The sequence below is a fragment of the Oncorhynchus mykiss genome, chromosome 7, assembly GCF_057628025.1.
Source record: "Oncorhynchus mykiss isolate SJ-2025 chromosome 7, ASM5762802v1, whole genome shotgun sequence".
NCBI lineage: Eukaryota > Metazoa > Chordata > Actinopteri > Salmoniformes > Salmonidae > Oncorhynchus > Oncorhynchus mykiss.
Window position 1 is genome coordinate 80,963,383 of NC_143028.1, and position 15,368 is coordinate 80,978,750.

Genomic DNA, 15,368 nt, shown 5'->3' on the forward strand with positions numbered 1-15,368 from the left:
TTCTAGATAGAGAGAGAGGGGACACGGTCTTCTAGCTAGAGAGAGACGGGACACGGTCTTCTAGCTGACCAGAGAGAGGGGACACGGTCTTCTAGCTGACCAGAGAGAGGGGACACGGTCTTCTAGCTGACCAGAGAGAGGGGACACGGTCTTCTAGCTGACCAGAGAGAGGGGACACGGTCTTCTAGCTGACCAGAGAGAGGGGACACGGTCTTCTTGCTGACCAGAGAGAGGGGACACGGTCTTCTAGCTGACCAGAGAGAGGGGACACGGTCTTCTAGCTGACTAGAGAGAGGGGACACGGTCTTCTAGCTGACTAGAGAGAGGGGAAACGGTCTTCTAGCTGACCAGAGAGATGGGACACGGTCTTCTTGCTGACCAGAGAGTGGGGACACGGTCTTCTACCTGACTAGAGAGAGGGGACACGGTCTTCTAGCTAGAGAGAGGGGACACGGCTTTTACCTGACTAGAGAGAGGGGACATGGTCTTCTAGCCAGAGCGAGGGGACACGGTCTTCTAGCTAGAGAGAGGGGACACGGTCTTCTAGCTAGAGAGAGGGGACACGGTCTTCTACCTGACTAGAGAGAGGGGACACGGTCTTCTAGCTGACCAGAGAGAGGGGACACGGTCTTCTACCTGACCAGAGAGAGGGGACACGGTCTTCTAGCTGACCAGAGAGAGGGGACACGGTCTTCTAGCTGACCAGAGAGAGGGGACAAGGTCTTCTACCTGACTAGAGAGAGGGGACACGGTCTTCTACCTGACCAGAGAGAGGGTACACGGTCTTCTAGCGAGAGAGAGGGGACACGGTCTTCTACCTGACCAGAGAAAGGGGACACGGTCATCTAGCTGACCAAAGAGAGGGGACATGTTCTTCTAGCTGACCAGAGAGAGGGGACAAGGTCTTCTAGCTGACCAGAGAGAGGGGACACGGTCTTCTAGCTGACCAGAGAGGGGGGACACGGTCTTCTAGCGAGAGAGAGGGGACACGGTCTTCTAGTTGACCAGAGAGAGGGGACACGGTCTTCTAGCGAGAGAGAGGGGACACGGTCTTCTAGCTGACCAGAGAGAGGGGACATGGTCTTCTAGCTGATCAGAGATTAAATGGTTAAAAATGGGACACTTAGCCTTCCTCCAACAGTGCTTCTGAATCAAATGCACCTTCCTCCAACAGTGCCTCTGAATCAAGTGCACCTTCCTCCAACAGTGCTTCTGAATCAAGTGCACCTTCCTCCAACATGGCTTCTGAATCAAGTGCACCTTCCTCCAACAGTGCTTCTGAATCAAATGCACCTTCCTCCAACATGGCTTCTGAATCAAGTGCACCTTCCTCCAACAGTGCTTCTGAATCAAATGCACCTTCCTCCAACAGTGCTTCTGAATCAAGTGCACCCTCCTTCAACAGTGCCTCTGAATCAAATGCACCTTCCTCCAACAGTGCTTCTGAATCAAGTGCACCCTCCTTCAACAGTGCCTCTGAATCAAGTGCACCTTCCTCCAACAGAGCCACACCAATAATAAAAAGGAAAGCGAGCCTTTATCGTTGGCTTTTCTACACAAATGTTTGGGGATCTATTAAGGAATGCCTCGCGATCGACCAGTTGGTGACCACTGTCACAGAGGATCACTCTGATGAGATTTAATTTATTTGTGTGTGTGTGTGTGTGTGTGTTAAAAGTGTGCGTCCACATGTGTCTGTGTGTACAGTACAATACAGTGTGTCATACTATAGGGGGTTCACAGAAGGCCCGGCTGAACCTTAATTAGGGAGGACATGTTCTTAGTAATGGCTGGAGCATTGTTTCCATGTTTGATAACATTCCATTTACTCATTTCCAGCCATTGCTATGTGACGTCCTCCCCTCAGCAGCCTCCTATGATAAGGTTCTAGGATGGGATATAGGGTTCTAGGATGGGATATGGGGTTCTAGGATGGGATATAGGGTTCTAGAATTTGATATAGGGTTCTAGAATGGGATATAGAGTGCTAGGCTGGGGTTCTAGTCTGGATATCATGTTTTAAACTAGGACAGAGCTCTATGGCATACAGGGTTCTAGGCTGAGAAATATAGTTCTAAATTGAGATATAGGATTCTAGAATGGTATAAAGGGTTCTATAATGGGATATATGGTTCAAGAATGGATATAGGGTTCTAGGGTTCTAGAATGGGATATAGTGTTCTAGACTGGGATATGGGGTTCCAGAATGGGATATGGGGTTCCAGAATGGGATATAGGGTTCTAGAATGGGATATAGGACACCGTCTGAAGGACGTAGTCTGCATGATGTACGCTGGGATAAGATGTCCTCTCCAGTGCGATGTGAGGAGCCATCAACCAGAAATAGAAAAGGAGAGCAGGGATGGAGGGAGGGAGAGAGAGTGGGAGGTGTGAGGAGAGAGGAGGACAGACAGACACAGTGAGGGAACAGGGGGGGGGGGGGGGGGGTGGAGAGAGGGATGGAGAGAGGTAAGGAGGAAGCGATGCGGAGATGTTGCCATATATGTTCAGAGTCATATCCCTTGAAAACTTGGAGAGGATCTTATGTCAGATGCTGTTTGTTTAAATAATATGGCTACAGGTTCACATGACTCACCTAAAGCCCATTATTGTGGGAAGCTGCTATAGTTGAGTTTTGCACAAGTTTAAAAGTCAGTATCTGAATAATGTGTGTGAAATGCTTGATGTGTGTGATATCAACAGAGAGGTATATTTTCTGGGTGACCTACTGTTGAAGTCGGAAGTTTACATACACCTTAGCCAAGTACATTTAAACTCAGTTTTTTTTTACAATATTTGACATTTAATCCTAGTAAAAACTCCTTGTCTTTGGTCAGTTATGATCACCACTCTATTTTTAGAATGTGAAATGTCAGAATAATAGTTGAGAGAATGATTTATTTCAGCTTTTATTTATTTCATCACATTATCAGTGGGTCAGAAGTTTACATGCACTCAATTAGTATTTGGTAGCATTGCCTTTCAATTGTTTAACTTGGGTCAAACGTTTCGGGTAGCCTTCCACAAGCTTCCCACAATAAGTTGGGTGAATTTTGGCCCATTCCTCCTGACAGAGCTGGTGTAACTGAGTCAGGTTTGTAGGCCTCCTTGCTAGCACATGCTTTTTCAGTTCTGCCCACAACATTTCTATAGGATTGAGGTCAGGGCTATGTGATGGCCACTCCAATTCCTTGACTTTGTTGTCCTTAAGCCATTTTGCCACAACTTTGGAAGTATGCTTGGGGTCATTGCCCATTTGGAAGACCCATTTGCAACCAAGCTTTAACTTCCTGACGGATGTCTTGAGATGTTGCTTCAATATATCCACATAATTTTCCTACCTCATGAAGCCATCTATTTTGTGAAGTGCATCAGTCCCTCCTGCAGCAAAGCACCCCCACAACATGATGCTGCCACCCCACAACATGATGCTGCCACCCCTATGGTTCACGGTTGGGATGATGTTCTTCGGCTTGCAAGCCTCCCCCTTTTTCCCACAAACATAACAATGGTCATTATGGCCAAACAGTTCTATTTTTGTTTCATCAGACCATAGGACATTTCTCCAAAAAGTACGATCTTTGTCCCTATGTGCAGTTGCAAACTGTAGTCTGGCTTTTTTATGGTGGTTTTGGAGCAGTGGCTTCTTCCATGCTGAGCAGCTTACCATCTTACCATGAAACTTACAAGCCCTTAACCGAAGAGGAATAGTTTTTTTTTTACTAGAAAAAGATAAAAACAAAAGTTTTTTTTTAAAAGCAACACAAAAAATAGCAATAACTATACACAAGGGGTAGCGAGTCAATGTGCAGGTTAATCAAGGAAATATTTACATATAGGTAGGGGTAAAGTGACTATTAAAGTGATTATGCACAGATAATAAACAGGAAAAAGCAGTAAAAACAGATCAAAATAAACCCCAGGAAGAGTAGCTGCTGCCTTGGCAGGAACTAATGGGGATCCATAATAAACCCCAGGAAGAGTAGCTGCTGCCTCGGCAGGAACTAATGGGGATCCATAATAAACCCCAGGAAGAGTAGCTGCTGCCTCGGCAGGAACTAATGGGGATCCATAATAAACCCCAGGAAGAGTAGCTGCTGCCTTGGCAGGAACTAATGGGGATCCATAATAAACCCCAGGAAGAGTAGCTGCTGCCTCGGCAGGAACTAATGGGGATCCATAATAAACCCCAGGAAGAGTAGCTGCTGCCTTGGCAGGAACTAATGGGGATCCATAATAAACCCCAGGAAGAGTAGCTGCTGCCTTGGCAGGAACTAATGGGGATCCATAATAAACCCCAGGAAGAGTAGCTGCTGCCTTGGCAGGAACTAATGGGGATCCATAATAAACCCCAGGAAGAGTAGCTGCTGCCTCGGCAGGAACTAATGGGGATCCATAATAAACCCCAGGAAGAGTAGCTGCTGCCTCGGCAGGAACTAATGGGGATCCATAATAAACTCCAGGAAGAGTAGCTGCTGCCTTGGCAGGAACTAATGGGGATCCATAATAAACCCCAGGAAGAGTAGCTGCTGCCTTGACAGGAACTAATGGGGATCCATAATAAACCCCAGGAAGAGTAGCTGCTGTCTTGGCAGGAACTAATGGGGATCCGTAATAAACCCCAGGAAGAGTAGCTGCTGCCTTGGCAGGAACTAATGGGGATCCATAATAAACCCCTGGAAGAGTAGCTGCTGCCTTGGCAGGAACTAATGGGGATCCGTAATAAACCCCAGGAAGAGTAGCTGCTGCCTTGGCAGGAACTAATGGGGATCCATAATAAACCCCAGGAAGAGTAGCTGCTGCCTTGGCAGGAACTAATGGGGATCCATAATAAACCCCAGGAAGAGTAGCTGCTGCCTCGGCAGGAACTAATGGGGATCCATAATAAACCCCAGGAAGAGTAGCTGCTACCTTGGCAGGAACTAATGGGGATCCATAATAAACCACAGGAAGTGTAGCTGCTGCCTCGGCAGGAACTAATGGGGATCCATAATAAACCACAGGAAGTGTAGCTGCTGCCTTGGCAGGAACTAATGGGGATCCATAATAAACCCCAGGAAGAGTAGCTGCTGTCTTGGCAGGAACTAATGGGGATCCATAATAAACCACAGGAAGTGTAGCTGCTGCCTTTGCAGGAACTAATGGGGATCCATAATAAACCCCTGGAAGAGTAGCTGCTGTCTTGGCAGGAACTAATGGGGATCCATAATAAACCCCAGGAAGAGTAGCTGCTGCCTTGGCAGGAACTAATGGGGATCCATAATAAATACACTGCAGACGTATTAACAGACAGCCCACTTATTGTCTTGTCTTCTAAACTGTTTACGGTTAATGATTAGAAACAGTGTTCCTTTGTCTGTGTCTGTCTTTCTAGAACTATGTCCCAAATAGAATCCTATTCCTATTGTGTAGGAACAGAATGTACATGAGATTCCAACCTAGACTCAGGGGTAGACGTTACATAGTAAATGTGAATCTGTCTCCCTCCATTTAGTATGATATGTTATGTGATATGATATGTTTCATATGGTATGCATTAATTCAAGGATGTCCAGCATCCAATTACAAATTTGCAATATGTTAAGGCTAACCTTGTTCTATATAGTTCCAGATAAAACCCTTTTGGTTCCAGTTTAGAACCCTTTTGGTTCCAGTTTAGAACCCTTTTGGTTCCAGTTTAGAACCCTTTTGAGTTCCATGTAGAATATTTTCCACTTGGGGTTCTACCTGGAACCAAAAAGCATTAGAGCGTTGAACTAGTAACAGGAAGGTTGCAAGTTCAAACCCCCGAGCTGACAAGGTACAAATCTGTCGTTCTGCCCCTGAACAAGGCAGTTAACCCACTGTTCCTAGGCCGTCATTGAAAATAATAATTTGTTCTTAACTGACTTGCCTTGTTAAATAAAGGTAAAAAATAAAATAAAATAAATAAAAATAAACGTAGGTCTATGTGGAGTGGGTTGGGAGAGGCTGGGCTGGGTTGGGAGAGGCTGGGCTGGGAGAGGCTGGGCTGGGTTGGGAGAGGCTGGGCTGGGTTGGGAGAGGCTGGGCTGGGTTGGGAGAGGCTGGGCTGGGCTGGGAGAGGCTGGGCTGGGCTGGGAGAGGCTGGGCTGGGCTGGGAGAGGCTGGGCTGGGCTGGGAGAGGCTGGGCTGGGCTGGGAGAGGCCCACTAGATACTGTCCATTCAGTAGAAAAGCAGTCCGGACCCCTTGGGATTCATAATATATGAGCATGTTGACAGATTGGTGTACCTGTCATGAGAATAACCCAGATCGTCACATGCTCTGTGGATTCACCGCTACACACACACAGATGCATATATAATATAACATAAAGTGTTCTTCGACTGTCTCCATAAGATAACCATTTGAAGAACCCTTTTTGGTTCCTGGTAGAGCCATCTATAGAAATCTACATGGAACCCAAAAGGGCTCGACGTGGAACCCGAAAAGGTTCTATGTGGAACCCAAAAGGTTCTACCTGGAACCAAAAAGGGTTCTCCTATGGAGACAGCGGCAGAACCCTTTTGGAACCAAGAGTGTGCGTAGTATTTATTGAACCAAGTAGTATCAGGCTGCGTCCTATTCCCTATATAGTGCCATAGGGCTCTGGTCAAAAGAAGTGTACTATGTAGGGAATAGGGTGTCATTTGGGACACACATTTGTGTCAACGTTGCTGGTATCACCAGCTGACCTAGAAGTAATGTCTACTGGAGGGGCCGAGAGGAGAGGAGGAGAGCTGGACACACCATCGTCCCAAAGAGCACCATAATCCCTAGATAGTACACTGCTTTTGACAAGAGCCCTACGGTGTTCCCTATGTTAGTGCAGTATACATGAAATAGGGTGCCATTTTGGACGTGACTGAGCCGCATCTCTCTGCTGTCCTCTCCTCTCCCTCTCATGTTACATGGAAAGCTGCGGGGCCAGTGATGTGTAACAACCTTGTCAATAATGATACCTTATTCTCAGCCTGGTCTCATTGACTAAACGTAACATAATACATGTAAATCCAGGCCACTCAAATTACCCTTGACAAAAATCTAAAACATGACATGTAAAAGTGTTCGTTCCACATTTCATTAGATGAAATAAATTATCGCAGAATTGGGGCCTCTAAGGTCCTGCACTGCAGTGCTAGATGCGTTACTACAGAACCTACAGACCCGGCCGGGAGTCCCATAGGACGTCGCACAATTGGCCCAGCGTCTTCCGGGTTAGGGGAGTGTTTGTCCGGGGGAGCTTTAATTGACTCATCTTGCCCTAGCAACTCCGGTCACACACGCACACACACACACACGCACACTTGCCCTAGCAACTCCGGACACGCACACACACACACACACACACACGACAGTTGAAAATAACCCAATTGGATCCCTTTTTTCTAAGACTATACACAGCATTTAGGTCTATGTGGGTGTGGAGTGGGCTGGGCTGGGAGAGAATGGGCTGGGAGAGGCTGTCCTGGGAGAGTCTGAGTTGGGCTGGGAGAGAATGGGCTTGGAGAGGCTGTCCTGAGAGAGGCTGGGCTGGGAGAGAACACATAGAACTGTGTTCTATGTAACATCAGACTGTGTTGTATGTAACATCAGACTGTGTTCTCTGCAACATCAGACTGTGTTCTACGTGCTCTCTGCAACATCAGACTGTGTTGTATGTAACAACAGACTGTGTTCTACGTGCTCTCTGCAACATCAGACTGTGTTCTATGTTCTATGTGTTCTATGTAACATCAGACTGTGTTCTATGTGTTAACCCTCGCAAGGCTGCTGACCCAGACAGCATCACTAGTCACATCCTCAGAGCATGCGCAGGCCTGGAGTGTTTACGGACATATTCAATCTCTCTCTATCTCAGTCTGCTGTCCCCACATGCTTCAAGATGTCCACCATTGGTCCTGTACCCAAGAAAGCAAAGGTAACTGAACTAAATGACTATCGCCCCGTAGCACTCACTTAATGTCATCATGAAGTGCTTTGCGAGGCTAGTTAAGGATCATATCACCTCTACCTTACCTGACACCCTAGACCCACTTCAATTTGCTTACCGCCCCAATAGATTCACAGATTATGCAATTGCCATCGCACTGGTCACTGCCCTATCTCATCTGGACAAGAGGAATACCTACAGTTGAAGTCAAAAGTGTACATACACTTAGGTTGGAGTCATTAAAACTCGTTTTTCAACCACTCCACAAATTTCTTGTGAACTAACTGTAGTTTTGGAAGGTGGTTAGGACATCTACTTTGAGCATGACACAAGTAATCTTTCCAACAATTGTTTACAGTCAGATTATTTAACTTATAATTCATTGTATCACAATTCCAGTGGGTCAGAAGTTTACATACACTAAGTTGACTGCCTTTTAAACAGCTTGGAAAATTTCCAGAAAATGATGTCATGGCTTTAGAAGCTTCTGATAGGCTAATTGACATAATTTGTGTCAATTGGAGGTGTACCTGTGGATGTATTTCAAGGCCTACCTTCAAACTCAGTGCCTCTTTGCTTGACATCATGGGAAAATCAAAAGAAATCAGCCAAGACTTCAGCAAAAAATGTAGACCTCCACAAGTCTGGTTCATCCTTGGGAGCAATTTCCAAATGCCTGAAGGTACCACGTTCATCTGTACAAACAATAGTACGCAAGTATAAACACCATGGGACCACGCAGCCATCATACCGCTCAGGAAGGAGACGTGTTCCGTCTCCTAGAGATTAACGTACTTTGGTGTGAAAAAGTGCAAACTCCACAGTAAAAGTCCTATATCGACATAACCTGAAAGGCTGCTCAGCAAGCAACTGCACATGGGGACAAAGATCGCACTTTTTGGAGAAATGTCCTCTGGTCTGATGAAACAAAAAATTTACTGATTGACCATAATGACCATCGTTATGTTTGGAGGAAAAAGTGGGAGACTTGCAAGCCGAAGAACAACATCCCAACCGTGAAGCACGGGGGTGGCAGCGTCATGTTGTGGGGGTGCTTTGCTGCAGGAGGGACTTCACAAAATGGATGGCATCATGAGGGAAGACAATTATGTGGATATATTGAAGCAACATCTCAAGACATCAGTCAGGAAGTTTGGTCGCAAATGGGTCTTCCAAATGGACAATGACCCCAAGCATACTTCCAAAGTTGTGGCAAAGGACAACAAAGTCAAGGAATTGGAGTGGCCATCACAAAGTCCTGACCTTAATCCAAAATAAATGTTGTGGGCAGAACTGAAAAAGCGTGCGTGAGCAAGGATGCCTACAAACCTGACTCAGTTACACCAGCACTGTCAGGAGGAATTGGCCAAAATTCACCCAACTTATTGTGGGAAGCTTGTGGAAGCTTGTGGAAGGCTACCCGAAACGTTTGACCCAAGTTAAACAATTTAAAGGCAATACTACCAAATACTAATTGAGTGCATGTAAACTTCTGACCCACTGGGAATGTGATGAAATAAATAATTCTCTCTACTATTATTCTGACATTTCCCATTCTTAAAATAAACTAATTGACCTAAGACAAGGAATTTTTACTAGGATTAAATATCAGGAATTGTGAAAAACGGAGTTTAAAATGTATTTGGCTAAGGTGTAAGTAAACTTCCGACTTCAACTGTATGTAAGAATGCTGTTCATTCACTATAGCTCAGCATTCAACACCTTAGTACCATCCACGTTCATCATTAAGCTCGGGGCCCTGGGTCTGAAGCCCTGTGTATCTGTGTCCTGGATTTCCTGACTGGTTTCTCCCTGGTGGTGAAGTTAGGAAACAACACCTCCACTTCACTGATCCTCAACACTGGGGCTCCACAAGGGTGCGTGCTCAGGCTCCTCCTGTACTCCCTGTTCACCCACGACTGCGTGGCCATGCAAGCCTCCAACTGAATCATCAAGTTTGCAGACGACACAACAGTAGCATGCTTGATTACCAACAATGACGAGACGGCCTACAGGGAGGAGGTCAGGGCCCTCGGAGTGTGGTGTCAGGAAAATAACCTGTCACTCAACATCAACAAAACAAAGGAGCTGATCATGGACAGGAAACAGGAGAGGGAGCACCCCCATATCCACATCGACGGGACCGCAGTGGAGCAGGTGGAAAGCTTGAAGTTCCTCGGCGTACACATCACTGACGATCTGAAATAGTCCACCCACACAGACAGTGTGGTGAAGAACCTCAGGAGGCTGAAGAAATTTAGCTTGTCACCTAAAACCCTGACTGACTTTTACAGGTGCATAATCGAGAGCACCCTGTCGGGCAGTATCACCGCCTGGTACGGCAACTGCACCACCCACAGCCACAGGGCTCTCCAGATGGTAATCAGGTCTGCCCAAGGCATCAACGGGGGCAAACTACCTGCCCTCCAGGACACCTACAGCACCCGATGTCACAGGAAGGCCATAAAGATCATCAATGACAACAACCACCCGATCCACTGCCTGTTCACCCCGTTATCATCCAGAAGGCGAGGTCAGTACAGGTGCATCAAAGCTGGAACCGAGAGACTGAAAAACAGTTTCCCATCTCAAGGCCATCAGACTGTTAAATACTCATCACTAGCCAGCTTCCACCCGGTTACGCAGCCCTGCACCTTAGAGGTCACATTCGATTAAAGGTCCCCAAAGCACACACATCCCTGGGTCGCTCGTCTTTTCAGTTCACTGCAGCTAGCGACTGGAACGAGCTGCAACAAACACTCAAACTGGACAGTTTTATCTCAATCTCTTCATTCAAAGACTCAATCATGGACTCTTACTGACAATTGTGGCTGCTTTGTTGTGATGTATTGTTGTCTCTACCTTCTTGCCCTTTGTGCTGTTGTCTGTGCCCAATAATGATTGTACCATGTTTTGTGTTGCTACCATGTTGTGTTGCTACCACGTTGTTGCCATGTTGTGTTGCTACCATGTTGTTGTCATGTTGTGTTGCTACCATGTTGTTGTCATGTTGTGTTGCTACCATGTTGTTATCGTCATGTTGTGTTGCTACCATGTTGTTGTCATGTTGTGTTGCTACCATGCTGTGTTGTCATGTGTTGCTGCCTTGCTATGTTGTTGTCTTAGGTCTCTCTTTATGTAGTGTCGTGTTGTCTCAGGTCTCTCTTTATGTAGTTTTGTGTTGTCTCAGGTCTCTCTTTATGTAGTGTTGTGTTGTCTTAGGTCTCTCTTTATGTAGTGTTGTCTTTAGGTCTCTCTTTATGTAGTGTTGTGTTGTCTTAGGTCTCTCTTTATGTAGTGTTGTCTTTAGGTCTCTCTTTATGTAGTGTTGTGTTGTCTCAGGTCTCTCTTTATGTAGTTTTGTGTTGTCTCAGGTCTCTCTTTATGTAGTGTTGTGTTGTCTCAGGTCTCTCTTTATGTAGTTTTGTGTTGTCTCAGGTCTCTCTTTATGTAGTGTTGTGTTGTCTTAGGTCTCTCTTTATGTAGTGTTGTCTTTAGGTCTCTCTTTATGTAGTGTTGTGTTGTCTTAGGTCTCTCTTTATGTAGTGTTGTCTTTAGGTCTCTCTTTATGTAGTGTTGTGTTGTCTCAGGTCTCTCTTTATGTAGTTTTGTGTTGTCTCAGGTCTCTCTTTATGTAGTGTTGTGTTGTCTTAGGTCTCTCTTTATGTAGTGTTGTGTTGTCTTAGGTCTCTCTTTATGTAGTGTTGTGTTGTCTTAGGTCTCTCTTGTGGTGATGTGTGTTTTGTCCTAGATTTTGTAATAAATGTTTAAATTAAATAAATGTATCTCAGTCCCCATCCCCACAGGAGGCCTTTCTTTGCCTTTTGGTAAGTCGTCATGTTAAAAAAAGACCTCTGCCCTATATAAATAGCCAGGAATCAGTGTCCTCTTTAATAATGTTTACATACTGCTTTACTCATCTCATATGTATATATATATATATATATACACTATACTATATATATATATACTGTATTATATTCTACTGTATTTTAGTCAATGCCACTCAGACATTGCTGGATCTAATATTTATACTTTTATTTTTTATTTTACCCCTTTTTCTCCCCGATTTTGTGGTATCCAATTGTTAGTAGTTACTATCTTGTCTCATCGCTACAACTCCCGTACGGGCTCGGGAGAGACGAAGGTTGAAAGTCATGCGTCCTCCGAAACCCAACCCAACCAAGCCGCACTGCTTCTTAAACACAGCGCGCCTCCAACCCGGAAGCCAGCCGCACCAATGTGTCGGAGGAAACGCTGTGCACCTGGCCACCTTGGGTTAGCGCGCACTGCGCCCGGCCCGCCACAGGAGTCGCTGTTGCGCGATGAGACAAGGATATCCCTACCGGCCAAACCCTCCCTAACCCGGACGACGCTAGGCCAATTGTGGGTCGCCCCACGGACCTCCCGGTCGTGGCACAGCTAGCGCACGTGATGCAGTGTCTTAGGGGCGGATCCTTCAGCGTAACAATGTCTACATTGTATTTCTGATCAATTTGATGTTATTTAAATTTGATGTTATTTATTTTCTTTATGATACATTCCCTAAACTTTTGAACGGTAGTTTCTTAATTATTTAACTTTTTTTTTTTGTGAATTGTTAGATACTGCTCCACAATAACATCTGCTAAATATGTATGTATGTGACCAATACATTTTGATTTGATTTGGCTGGTCATTAACAAACACACACACAAACACACGCACACACACACACACCGGCACAAGAACACACACACACACCGACACACACACACCGACACACACACACACACACAAGCACACACACACACACACTTCACCCCCCGCACCTCACCCCTCCACACACACACACACACACACACACACACACACACACACTCATTAACAAACACAAACACTCATCAAGCCCGGAGGCCGGTGTGAAGTCGTGTGACTCACCTTCTGTGGGTGATGTTTTCAGCCGTTGACAGAGCCCGTCCATGTCCCCGTACTCCTCCTGGATCTTAACCACCGCCTCGCTGCCTCTCAGCTCCATGAGTTCACGCAGCTCCATGACCGAGACCCCAAAGCCCCCCTCGTGGTTACTGCTGACATCGTTTCTTTGGTTCTTAGAGTAATAATCACTGTTGGTCAGGTCCCCCATGATGACTGACTAGTATTGCTCAGTAACTCGACGAAGAAGGAGTACAAACCTCAGACAAAGCTTTACGAGGGGGTTGTGTGGGTTGAGAGAGAGAGAGAGAGGGATTCTCGAAATGAGGAGAGGAAGAGGGATGAATGCCACTGGAATGCGCCCGGCAATACCGGTGATACTGGTGAAAACCACACGATAGAGAGAGAGAGAAAGAGAGAGAGACAGATGCTGCAGCGCCCACCGACAGACAGAGGGAGAGCTAAATCCTGTTGTCACTTTGAGATACAGAGACAGGCTGAGATCCCTCAGTCAGCGACAGTGTGGAGAGAAGACCGTACGACCATCCAGAGAACACTAAGGGAAGCCAGCTAGACCAGTGAGACCAGCAGCGAGAGAGCGGCGAGAGGAGCGACGTACGTCCACAGGAGAATTACGATCCCTTCTGGGCTTCTGTTACTGTGAGTCAATCGGGAGCCGCTCCAGATGCATGTTCCCATTCTGCTTCTTCTATCTCCGTCTGCAGTCTGTCAATGTCTGCATTCTGTCTACATGGTGGTCCTCTTCATTACTCCTTCTGAGAGAGAGAGAGAGAGAGAGAGAGAGAGAGAGAGAGAGAGAGAGAGAGAGAGAGAGAGAGAGAGAGAGACAGAGAGAGAGGGAGAGGGACAGAGAGAGAGAAAGAGAGACAGAGAGAGAGAAAGAGAGACAGAGGAAAGAGAGACAGAGAGGAGAGGGAGACAGAGAGAGAGAGAGAGAGAGAGAGAGAGACAGGGAGACAGAGAGGAAAGAAAGAGAGAGACAGAGAGAGAGAGAGAGAGAGAGAGAGAGAGAGAGAGAGAGAGAGAGAGAGAGAGAGAGAGAGAGAGAAAGAAAGAAAAGAAAGAGAGAGGAAAGAGAGAAGGAGAGAGGGAGCGAGAGAGAAGGAGAGAGGGAGAGAGAGAGAAGGATGAGAGTGTAGCAGGCGTTACTCCTGTGAGTTTATGTCAGTGGCAGTAGTAAAGAGAAGCAACACGGAGCGGTCGTACCGGTGATGAGAGAGGAGAGTGAGAGCCCAGGCTGCCAGTGCCGCGGAGCCGCATCATGTGTGAGAGAGAGAAGGAGAGGAGGGAGGCTGCCTGCGACTGCAGTGGGAGCTGCGCAGAGTGAGTGCTCTGACGCCAGCAGCACACACCACAGCATAGCAGAGCCCAGAGAGAGAAAGAGAGAGAGAGAGAATTGGCTATACTAAAACTCTTTAACATCATAGCTCTGGCATCTTCACCAATATTTGGAACCAAGGACTGATCACCCAAAAGTGGAGACAAATTTTACCACAATAACTACCGTGGAATATGCATCAACAGTAACCTTGGGAAAATCCTCTGCATTATCATTAACAGCAGACTCGTACATTTCCTCAATGAAAACAATGTACTGAGCAAATGTCAAATACCAAATTACCGTACAACAGACCATGTATTCACCCTGCACACCCTAATTGACAACCAAACAAACCAAAGCAAAGGCAAAGTCTTCTCATGCTTTGTTGATTTCAAAAAAGCCTTCGACTCAATTTGGCCTGAGGGTCTGCTATGCAAACTGATGGAAAGTGGTGTTGGGGGTAAAACATACGACATTATAAAATCCATGTACACGAACAACAAGTGTGCGGTTAAAATTGGCAAAAAACACACAAATTTCTTCACACAGGGTCGTGGGGTAAGACAGGGATGCAGCTTAAGCCCCACCCTCTTCAACATATACAGTGCCTTGCGAAAGTTTTCGGCCCCCTTGAACTTTGCGACCTTTTGCCACATTTCAGGCTTCAAACATAAAGATATAAAACTGTATTTTTTTGTGAAGAATCAACAACAAGTGGGACACAATCATGAAGTGGAACGACATTTATTGGATATTTCAAACTTTTTTAACAAATCAAAAACTGAAAAATTGGGCGTGCAAAATTATTCAGCCCCCTTAAGTTAATACTTTGTAGCGCCACCTTTATAATGTCGTATGTTTTACCCCCAACAGTCAACAGGAGACTGAACATTCACCTCAGTCAACAGGAGACTGAACATTCACCTCAGTCAATAGGAGACTGAACATTCACCTCAGTCGACAGGAGACTGACTGAACATTCACCTCAGTCAATAGGAGACTGAACATTCACCTCAGTCGATAGGAGACTGAACATTCACCTCAGTCAATAAGGGACTTAAACATTCTACAAACACGTCATACAATAATTAGCTTCCTGCTACACACTTCCTGCTCAGCCCCGGGATTGAACCTCTAGTTTAGTTTCATGTCAAACATCAGTTACCGAGCCAATGTCATC

General features: G+C 46.0%; 1 protein-coding gene across 17 annotated transcripts in view; it reads right to left on the bottom strand.

Moving 5' to 3' along the window:
* The window catches only part of atp2b2 (ATPase plasma membrane Ca2+ transporting 2), a 191,740-nt gene extending 177,542 nt beyond the window's left edge, over nucleotides 1–14,198 (bottom strand). For 16 of the 17 annotated variants that reach the window (XM_090242078.1, XM_090242067.1, XM_090242066.1 and 13 more), the window contains exons 1-2: nucleotides 14,074–14,198; nucleotides 12,853–13,622 (exon numbers count right to left, since the gene is read on the bottom strand). In XM_090242078.1, the coding sequence (XP_090098204.1) occupies nucleotides 12,853–13,057 (205 nt within the window). In that variant the 5' untranslated portion in view covers nucleotides 13,058–13,622; nucleotides 14,074–14,198. Of the gene's footprint in view, nucleotides 1–12,852; nucleotides 13,734–14,073 lie in introns of those variants that run through there. The other variant, XM_090242068.1, reaches the window with a different exon arrangement.
* Nucleotides 14,199–15,368: the final 1,170 nt, after the last annotated feature.